A 10,532-nucleotide genomic window follows, 5' to 3' on the forward strand; every position below is an offset into this window, starting at 1 on the left:
GATGACAGACATAAAAAGAGCAGGTATATTTAAGCTCACACGTGCATCAACAAACATGAGACGCATTTGTCGCCGGTGATTCGGTTTGTATTCCGGTTGAACACATTTGCGGCATGAGATCTGCCAAAGCTCAGGTAGCAGCGTGCGGTGCGTCACGGCGCGCGGGGCACGCTAGTGAAAGAACTGGCTGGTGCGCCGCTCCTCGATGGCCGGGTCGACATTGAGCAGGTTCCGCGCGGGCAGGTAGCGCGGGTGAAACGGTCCCAGGTTGCCGAGGTTGGTGGAGCTGACGGGGCTCTCGCAGCGGCGCGCTGCCGGCCGGCGCAGCAGTGTCAGCGCCGCGCGCCACCGGCTGCCGGCCGCCCGCAGACGCGGCACGCGCAGACTGCGCTGCACCTGCGTCAGCGAGGCGCGGTGCACCAGCGAGTACACCACCGGGTTGACGGCCGAGTGAGCGTGGCCAAGCAGCAGCGCAAACGGCATCACCAGCGCCGTCGGCCGACTGGCGTAGGCCAGGTGCGCCAGGCCGGCCAGCGTGAACGGCAGCCAGCAGGCGGCGAACACCACGACCAGCACCACCAGCGTGTTGGCCAGCTGCTGGCGCGTCTTCAGCGAGTAGCTGCTGGTGGAGCGCAGCAGCGGCGGCCGGCAGCGCGGGGGCCGCTCCCCGGGCGAGCGGCGGCCGCCGAGGCGCGCGCGCCCGCTGCGCCGGCCGCCGCCGCTGCCGTCCGTCCGCAGCCGCACCAGCTCCAGACTGGCGTCGTCGCTGTCGTCGCGCTGCACCACCTTGGGCGTGAGGCCGGCGTGCGCGTTGCGCGACATGATGATGACGCTGTTCTGCGCGCCGCCGGTGGGCCGCCGCTCGCCGGTCGCCAGAGAGTTGGCCGTGCGCAGGTTGCGGCTGACGAGTGTGTGGCAGACGGCGACCACACCGCACGGAGCCACGATGACGAGCAGGAGGAGCGCGGCGCGGTAGAGACGGCCGGCCAGCGGCCACGGCCATCGCTCGGCGCACACCTCGGCCGCCCCGCCGCCGCCGGCCGGCACCAGCTGGAAGGCGAACACCAGCGGAGAGGCCACGGCGGCGGCGGCCACCCACACGGCCACCGTCATCCGCACCGCCACCCGGCTCCGCTCGCCCTGGTTGAACATCTTGGGGCTCTTCATGGCCAGACAGCGGTCCAGCGACAGCATCATCAGCGAGTAGGTGCTGGCGGCCACGGCGAGGACGTGCAGCAGCGGACTGGCGCGGCACCAGGCCTCGCCCAGGTGCCAGCTGGCCGTCAGCCGGGACACCATCGTGTCCGGCATGCAGAGCAGCGTCACCAGCAGGTCGCTGACGCACTGCGACACCACGATGTAGTTGCGGCACTGCAGGCTGCGCGACGTCTGCGACAGCGCGAAGATGAGGAACCCATTGGAGAGCACGCTGGCGACGAACGTCAAGCAGTAGAGCGTGGTGATGACGATCACGGTGGCGGGCATGTAGCCCGGGCAGAGGTTGTAGCCCTCCTCCGGCCAGCCGAGCAGCTCCTGTTTGCTCGTGGTGCACACGTTCATGGCTCGGCCGGACCGGTCTGTGATCCGAGCCCTTCCTCCGGCCGCCGTCTGTACCCGGTCCCGCGGCGCAGCGGGTGGCCTGAGGTCGGCAGGCGCTCAGTGGTCTCGGTGTATGTGCTACCGAAACTGGGCACAGGAAGAGAGCTGGTGATTTGGTAGTGCCGAGATTCAGTTGACGAGTGCAGCGTGCTCAGACCATCTGTAGGTGAAAGAGAGTGAGCTTAATTAAATGCATGTGCGATGATATTGGATGCTACGCAGATTAAAGGAGAGTTTTTGTTAATTAATGAGGTTCTGTTTTTGCACAAATCGATCGGAAATCACCGCAGTCGTAAACCCATTCATCGTCATTTTGAGAGCTAAAGGGTATGATGTAAAAGCCCACAGATCATCTAACTACATGAAGTCTTTGTCAATCTCAGCAGGGGCGGAACACCTTCAATTAAGGGGGGGGGGGGGCACTGCCGACTTTTGGTCCCATTCTTTCCATGCAACGCCCATTGGGCTAATGTTAAAATGCCAAAATCAAAGGGGGGCACGGTGCCCCGGTGCCCTCCCCGTTCCGCCGCCTATGATCGTTTTATCGTATTTCTGATAGCATTAAAAATCTTCTTGTTGCACAGCTGGCAGAGTCATTAACTGTGGTTCAATCGATCTTGTATCGTTCCATTACCTAGTTCTTGAATTGATAAAAGTGTTATTAATTAAAAATGATAAGCTTATTTATGTGCTATATCAATTTTAATTATGCTCCAATATCCACATTTAATGTGTGGGTGGCTTGCTTTAATCTCTTAGGTTGTAGTCTACATAGGGCACATTTTACTTTTTTAATTAGTTATTCTTTTCTTAACTTTAACCAATTTGAGGCGTATGTACCAGCAATCGACATTTTGCCAATTGGTGGTGGTAACTGAAAATGTAGCTAACTCCTGAGTAAGGACGGAAAGAGGAACTCAACCTATTCATTGTTCAACGCAAAAAAGTCTCATCACGGTATGTTACAGGGATTATTTATTCATGCAAATTTTAAGCCGTAGCTAGAGCTGAAGTCGCTGAAATAGAGAATGGGATGTTTTACCTAAGCGTCTGGAGGACGAAGGTCGAGTGTTAGATTAGTTCAAAGAATTGCTCACAAGGTCGTAGTTCTTGACCCGTTAAAATTAAAAATTTCCTGCGTAAAATGTATTTGCAATGAATAATTCAAGAAGAAAAGACCTCCGCAATGACGAGTGTATGTACGCTTTGGGGCCTAAGGCTTACCGTAACCAGCTGTAACCAGCTGTCAAGGATTAATCCTTAATTAATAGTAGGTAGTTAATAATAATTAGGTCTTGACGGCTGTCACCAACTGTCAAGGCCTAAGGTTGTCTGCATATGAATGTACTTTATACATACATTGCACAAGCATATCCTCAGAGACAGATGGTCTGTAGGAAGTAGCGGTACAACTGATCGAAAGGTACAGCGAATGAAACAAGACCTCCCGGGCCTTGGATTTAAACTCAAGCCCGCGGCTCTCCTGTTTAAGCACCCCTAGCGATGGCGCACAGCTCCACTGTTTTTAGCACTTATATATTTCTGCCTATATATTTCTGCTATATATATTCTGCTTATATATTTCTGCCGCACGCGTTGTAATGATTTTTTCCAATGATTGTTATCGGTGCTTGTTAAAAACGTCAAAAAATCATTATTAGGCCCCCACTTTAAACCGTTGCAGCTGTGCTATTGTATAGTCGACTACAGAATGATGTTCCACTTTTCATGCAGGCAATTATTTGCCTGGAGTGGTAGGCTGTTCCGCATCACTCGGGCTGAGTTCACAAATTAAAGCTTTGTTCCAATGCTCACAATCGACACGCTTAATTGCGTGATAAACGGCACAACTTAGCGCTCCGGTCAACTGATAGCTTCTGAGGAGTCGAACATCATTCTGTAGTCGACTATACGCTTATAATTGATACAGGTCTGATAAATGACGCGCTTGAATTAATCCTAAGCCACGCGCATGCTGGGTCTGACGGTGTCACGCACGCTGTGCTCCCCACGATTGCGCCGTTAGCTTACATTGAGCGTTAACGTTTACTTTGCAGCTTACGGCCCCATGCGCTAGCTCGGTAATCAGCAGATCAAACACACCGGCACGGCACAGCCGTAAACTGCCCTCCGCTCCACAGAGCACAGCAAATCGACGTCGTATCCTTCAAAGGGAAAGCTCTGCACGCCTGTTTGTGCACACTGACAGCGGGAATAATTTGCAATGGTGCGAAACGTTCAGTGCTTATATTCATTTTTTTTAGAAAGGCTTTGTAGAATTACGACGGGAAAAAGGGCGAAATAAGACGATTTCTTAAGAAGTACAGGAAGCAGAAGCCAGCGGTGAGAAGTCGAAACAACAAGAAGTATGTTTTGCTATGGGAAATGATCACCAAGCAGTCAGACTTACACCGCGTTAAAAAGATTATAATACCGGGATTTGAGGCATAGAGACCCAAGAAGTCAGGGTTCGGGATTTAGCAACTCAATGTGGAAATTCGGGATAAGTGTGGGGTGGACTAGGAAGGACTCGATTCGAGAGTGGGACTAACTAAGAAGATGACAAGTATGGAGTGTAGACTGGTTAAGTGGGGATGCCCTTTGCCGGTCTAATTTTTGCAGCAGGGGTGGCTCCTACCATCCGTGCCATCCAATAGACGCGCCGGAACGCAGGGAGATGGGCCGGGAATGGGCGATGAGACGATAAGAGGGAGGACGAGAACCGTCTGTCCGGCACGGATACGGTGGCAGTTTCAGCACCTTGCGGAAAGGTTAGAGTTCAGATCGCTCCACGTCGCTACGACGTCACAAGTGAGAGGTATCCACAGAATGGCTAGAGAGAAAGAAAGAGAGAGAGAGAGAGAGAGAGAGAGAGAGAGAGAGAGAGAGAGAGAGAGAGAGAGAGAGAGAGAGAGAGAGAGAGAGAGAGAGAGAGAGAGAGAGAGAGAGAGAGAGAGAGAGAGAGAGAGAGAGAGAGAGAGAGAGAGAGAGAGAGAGAGAGACTTGTTCTTGATAATTGTTTCCTCGAAATCGGTCCATAGAATCGGACATTGAAATTAAAAACAAAAAAGATTCAAGGGCGTGTGTTTTAGTTCGCTCTTCAGTTTTGCTTTGATATGCAGCAGCTCGAGATGAAATGGAAACCGAGGAAGGTGCAATACGAATGTCGTAGGCGAAAATACAATGTGAAAAGATCGAAAATAATCGAAAGACCATCTTTCGATACATTTAATGTTTGAAAAAGGCCTTTGGCTGAAATATCACAATTAAGTGTATTTATTGTCACTATCTTTAGTTTTGTTTTTTAATTTTCGAGGAAAAGGTCATAATTTTACATTGGCCATATTCTTTTAAAAATGTTTCTCGCAGAAGTAATTTCCTCATTTAAGCATGAACAATGTTCAACATACATGTAGGTACATAATTTCTTGTCGCATACAATGTTTTATCTTTTTCTTTAGCTTATTTTCGCCCAGATACTCCACATCGACGCTGTAAAGGGATGCCAGCACTGTCGCTGACTCATATTTCGCCCAAATGCGGTAGAGAACGTCGAATGGAATATCGTGAGGTGTTACGATGCACCCGTTGACGAGTTAGCGGAACGGCGCGGCGGGGGCGACGTGGTAGGCTTGGGTTTGACGTGATGTCAGCGATGATTCGGCCGTGCGACCGGAGATCTATGCATATCTATTATATAGTCGCACGATAAAAATCCATCAGGCGAATTAGATAAAAGTATCGACAGTGTGGCTTTCGGAAAGGAGATAAATTTGAATGGTTCTTTCTTTGTCACATTGTCATGGATATGTTTCAATTCACTATTTTATTATGAGTAGCTACAACCGGATATAAATCTTGAACGTACGCTTAGACATCAACTTGAAGAAGAAATTGTCAAAGTTCATATGTTCGTGACCATTTTATCGAAATTGAATTAACATTCGTACGTTTCCCGCACAATAAAAGTATGTAATTGCGAACGTAATTTGTAGGCATAGAAAAGTCATACACTTAGCTGCTCATGCAATAGCTGAGCATTCTGGCAACAACAACGAAGCAATAGAGTGTACCAATGCTCATATGTATAATAAAAGCAGTATTTATTTTACATATACGCACGTCGCACAGCTATGCATTTCGTCAGTGTATGCGACTCGGTGCCATCTCAGGACACCGTTTGTTTTACTAACCGTTCCGGACGGCTGTCGGTGCGGGCTGTTGATCGTTCCGGAGCGGCCGTCTCCTGTCTGATTTGCGCCCCCAGTCGCTCCACCCGTGACCTGATCGCCGTGACCTGACCGCCGCCCGCCACCCGCGCGACCTCGGCCGCCGCCGCTCCGACCCCGCCGCCGCCGACGGCCGAGTGCCGGCGTCGACGGCGACGAGGACGGCGCGCGACGGGCGCAGGCGTCGCCGCAGGGGTCCCCCGACCTCCCCCCCCTACTCCCGAGCCGGACATGGGGAGACACAATAAGCCGGCACCTGTTGTGTACAAACACTGAGACGAGATACGCTAAATAGAACCGGCGGAGATAGCGCGGAGAATAACATCTGCCTGGGAGGTCTCTTGGGCCGCTGGCCGTTTGAACTTCAGGCTTTTCCATTTGTTTGCTTACTTGTTACGGCAATGTGCTCACCGAAGTTGCCTTGGAGCCTAAACGAAATAGACGATTGTTTATCAAAAGAAGTGCGAACTTGGACAATGTAGGCAAAGCTCTTGAATCAGATTACATTGCATTGACTTCATGATCGTCTCGCAAATTTCACTTGAGAGCTAAAACGACCATACGGGTACGCCCGAAGATGTCTGGTAGATGAGCTTCCATGTAGTTCGTATAGTTCTTCGCCGTTCGATGGTAAAGTCTGGGACTATTTGGATCCGAAAATATATGAGATGTCTTTTGTCCTTCACCCACATATTTCGCCAACATCAAGCAATCCTTGCCCATATACGATATACGAACGTATTTCGAGTGCCAGAGCACCTTGAGCCCGTCTCTCATCACTGGGAATTATCTGTCGGTATACCAGCTGAGCTACGGGGCTGGTTATATCTAAATATTGATTTTCTGTTGGCAAAAATAAGTTACACCCCTGTGGTATTTTCTGTCCTTTGACATACCTTCTGTCCTTTGGTTTGGTAGGTATTCAACACATGACGTGATTGTAAAAAAAAAAACGTAGTTAATAGCATTGTACTTGTTTTATTGCAAGAGTGTGTTTCCATACACGTCGTCAATTGTTGATGTTTTCATCAGTGATTTGTCCGACGATCAAATCACGTTTTTTCAGATTGCACTCGGCGATGACATAACACGACTAGAACCACGAGTAGTTGAGTGCACAGTGATTCACACTTCCCGCCGAGCCGGTATCAACAAGTAACACACCGGTCAGCTCTGGGTTCCCATCGTCTGAAAGCTCGACAGTTCACACTCTATGAAGATGATCTAGTGCACCGGGTCGGTCCTCTCTCGTCTCCGCCGGTCGTCGGTGGAGCCGGCCGGCCGGCCGCTCCGCTCAGCTCAGAGAAATCCCAGAGCCATCTGTGTCTTTATGTCGGGAAAGAGGTCGCTGCCGGGAGCGCCCTACTGGTACTTGGGGGGCTCGTAGGAGGGGGGATCGTAGGAGGGGGGATCGTAGGAGGGGGGTTCGTAGGAGGGGGGCTCGTACGAGGGCGCCTTGTACGACGGCGGCTCGTAGCCCTTGTGCTCGTCCTTGCCGTAGCCGCCCTTGTGGTCGCCCTTGCCGTAGCCCTTGGGCGCGTGGTTGTACTCCCAGTAGTGCTCACCGTATCCTCCCTTGGTGTCGGCCCACTTGACCTGGAAACGAGACGGCACAGCGGTCAGCTCGGGGCTCTGGTATAAGAGCTTATTACGGAGAGCTACTGCGTATTGATTATAAACTCGTGCATAGGAAACGATCGTTGACCTGAACTAATCTTATATTCATGAGTGTCAATACTAATAGGCGTCATTATAACAACCCATGAGGACTTTATTTATTCTAATGATTTGCCCGTAAATTGGCACACAGCTTTTACGTTTTGCCGTATCAAGTCGATTTGTACCCAATATTTATGCAATAACCATTGAAGCGATATTTTCATATGCAATGTGTGGTTTGTACCGTACCCGGGTGCGGAAGCGGTGGTCCTTGGCCTGCTCGTAGCGGCTGATGTAGTGGTGCGGGTTGCCGCGGTTCCAGCCGAACTCGTACTCCTTGTGTCCGGGCACGTTGACGTACTGGAAGTAGCCGTCCGGCTGCTTGCCGTAGCCGTCGCCTCCGCCGCCCTGGGCGGAGACGGCCACGGCCAGCATGGCCAGGCAGAGCACAGCGAGCTGGAACGGGCGGGGAGGTCAGAACGAGATCACAGGGCGAAAATACACGGCTGAATAACAAGCCATGAGCGGGGTGGAGCCCGATAAATGATGGACTTTTGAGTTATGAGAATTAAAAGGAAACGGCAATTTGCCTGCCTCATTACTTCGACACTAAATTACGCAAGTTTGCATTTCTAATTGTTTGCCCCACACGTCGGCGATTACTTATCAAGCATAACGGTGCTAATGAGAGGGAAAACTCCCTTTAGACAGCATGGAAACTGCGCCTAGGTTAATTAGAGAGCCCTTCATTCCGTCAGATGGTGTAACTGTTACCCAGAGGCCTCCAGCCGGCGAACGGATCGCATGTTAACGGTGTATCAGGATGTCTAAGTGGGCGAGTCGCGAGTGAGAGTGCTGCAGAATACTTCGGGCAACTGGAGAGAGCGAGAGTGCTGGCATCGAGTGAGAGTGAAATCAACATCGCAAACCCTTGATCGCAAATATAGCAGTCCTTTCCATTGCAACAATTTGGTAAAGTTTTGGACACTAAAGCTAAAGCTAGTAGGTTTCTTCCTGTCTGAGGTCTGGCTGGCATTTGTAGGCATTGCATACTTTTAAAAAAAGGTACACTTCAATGTTCAGAACTGGCGCAATGACTTTATCTCTGAAAATTTTGCTTGGCCCTCACTATACGAATCTCATTTTCACGGCACACTGGAAGTCGCTTGCACTTCTCTGGACCACTTAATCACACCGAAGACGTTCACACTTGGGGCGTCGAAAACCGCCCGGACCACCACCGACCGCTGAGAGCTGGTGAGGTGATGTTCACACAGATCACTGGAGGAGTCGACTGCCGAGGTCGGTTCCAGGAGAGCACACTTACCGTTCCTCGGTGGGCCATGTTGAGCGTCTGATGCCTGGGCTGCCGGCCGACAGCGTTATATAGCTGCCACGACGCGGGTTTCTCTGGGAGGGCGTGGTTTCTCCCGTAAATCAGCCGACCGGCCAACCGGCGGGTCACCTCCCCGAGCACATCACACAATGAACACAATGGAGCCGCGAGATGGGGGAGAACTCCTGCGGTGACCCCAAAGGTCAGCTCGTGATACCGTAATGCACAGGGAGATGCGGCATGGACCCACGGACTTCCTATTACCATATCGTGCCCGTCTCAGCTGTGGGCTGCTGACTGATATACCGGTTGGCACATAAAAACACTCCAAACTTTGAAGCTCCATTGACAGCGTTACTTATGCTGTGGATATGTACTAGACATTTTCGGGAGCAGCAGGTAATACCTATTTCAGACATCGTTCGTAAAAAACATTTCAAATATTTCTGGCTAGTCGTTGTTCTTGTCTTGCATTGGAAGTAAAAAGTGGCCAAGCCAATGTTTTCCTCGATCAATTTTTGGATAATCACTCTTGGGATAAAAGAGCGACTGGTTGTTGTCATCTCCGCACTTCCTTTGTTAGAGCGTGGACATCCTATAGGTGGGTAGAATATTTTAGAAATGGTGCGACTTTTAAGTTCGAAACGTTTTATTTAGGGGGCGACCCGGTAGGTATTTGCCCCTCAAAACATATTTTTGTTTTTTGCTGCCACACTTGGCGTGTGTTTTAGCTTTAAAATAATAGGTCTTATCGAAAGAGTGGAGCATCGCGCGTCTACCCGTTATGAGTTCCGATCGACTGATACCATAGCCCGCGAGTTAATCTCGGTCTTGTCGAAAGATCAATACCTCCCACGCAGTGAGACGTGGGCTGTGCATGCATTTATACAAACTTTTCGGCTTATCATTCCAGGACTTGCAAGTGATTTCAGGACTGTTAGATGACAGGTTAGGAGGAGCCATCAGACTAGCTCGTTCACTGGTGGTTGCAACATAGCCGAGAATTCCACTTTGTTGGGACAAGCCACACAGCTGCTCATAACCGGTTTTCTCAGAATGGTGTGCTTTTAATGGAAGTTTCATTTCCGGCAGTCCGTCAAATTTTAGCGCCTCATTATACATACAGATACACCAATTTGATGTGATTCCTGAAAATTTGAACGAAATCCACCCAACATTTTTTTTTTTTTGTATTTCATGTCACGCCATCATATTCGTTTCAAAAACTCGAAAACTTCAAAAGGGCGTCTAACATCTTCATTTTATGGAAACAATACGCAACCAGTATAACGCCTTTTGGGGCGACTAACGGAGCGAGCGAGAGGGTGGGCCTTGCACGCGCGAAATTGCGAGGGGGTACCTCCTACTGACTTGTGCACGGCACCCTACTAACCGGTCTCTAGCGATGTGCCAAATTTGGGCACAATCGGCCCAGCCGTTCTCGAGATCCGGAAGCGGCACCCTGCACGTGCGCACGTGCAAAATGGGTGCACAAGTCTAGGGTGCAACCCTAGACTTGTGCACGGCACCCTACTAACCGGTCCCTAACTGTGTACCAAATTTGAGCGCAATCGGTCGAGCCGTTCTTGAGATCTGGAAACGACCCCTGCACGTGCGCACATGCAGCAGCACCCCAACTCTGGCACATGGATATGCAGTGCCCAGTGGGTGCCTACCTACATGCCAACTTTCAGCGCAATCGGCCAAGT

The 10,532-nt window shown here is 50.8% G+C and overlaps 2 protein-coding genes across 2 annotated transcripts; both read right to left on the minus strand.

Annotated features, from left to right (window-relative positions):
- Positions 1 to 11: 11 nt before the first annotated feature.
- On the minus strand, positions 12 to 5,940 carry LOC122379625 (gastrin/cholecystokinin type B receptor-like). Its single transcript, XM_043361966.1, has 2 exons — positions 5,793 to 5,940; positions 12 to 1,759 (listed from the first exon to the last, which is right to left on the minus strand). The coding sequence occupies exon 2, from the start codon at positions 1,558 to 1,560 to the stop codon at positions 172 to 174; it is 1,389 nt and encodes a 462-aa protein (XP_043217901.1). The 5' UTR covers positions 1,561 to 1,759; positions 5,793 to 5,940; the 3' UTR covers positions 12 to 171.
- Positions 5,941 to 6,786: 846 nt separating this feature from the next.
- On the minus strand, positions 6,787 to 9,311 carry LOC122379621 (uncharacterized protein At5g39570-like). The gene is made up of 3 exons (XM_043361958.1): positions 8,815 to 9,311; positions 7,737 to 7,943; positions 6,787 to 7,424 (listed from the first exon to the last, which is right to left on the minus strand). The coding sequence occupies exons 1-3, from the start codon at positions 9,088 to 9,090 to the stop codon at positions 7,191 to 7,193; spliced, it is 717 nt and encodes a 238-aa protein (XP_043217893.1). The 5' UTR covers positions 9,091 to 9,311; the 3' UTR covers positions 6,787 to 7,190.
- Between the last annotated feature and the right edge of the window lie 1,221 nt (positions 9,312 to 10,532).

This window comes from Amphibalanus amphitrite, unplaced genomic scaffold (genome assembly GCF_019059575.1).
Source record: "Amphibalanus amphitrite isolate SeventyFive unplaced genomic scaffold, NRLGWU_Aamphi_draft 000081F_arrow, whole genome shotgun sequence".
Lineage (NCBI taxonomy): Eukaryota > Metazoa > Arthropoda > Thecostraca > Balanomorpha > Balanidae > Amphibalanus > Amphibalanus amphitrite.

Excerpts from the sequence above, each read along its gene's own strand:
- LOC122379625 (XM_043361966.1), bottom strand. The coding sequence starts at position 1,560 with ATGAACGTGTGCACCACGAGCAAACAGGAGCTGCTCGGCTGGCCGGAG.
- LOC122379621 (XM_043361958.1), bottom strand. The coding sequence starts at position 9,090 with ATGGTAATAGGAAGTCCGTGGGTCCATGCCGCATCTCCCTGTGCATTA. Across the intron at positions 7,944-8,814 it reads ACATGGCCCACCGAGGAACG|CTCGCTGTGCTCTGCCTGGC; the intron begins GTAAGTGTGCTC and ends CGCCCGTTCCAG. Across the intron at positions 7,425-7,736 it reads ACCACCGCTTCCGCACCCGG|GTCAAGTGGGCCGACACCAA; the intron begins GTACGGTACAAA and ends TCTCGTTTCCAG.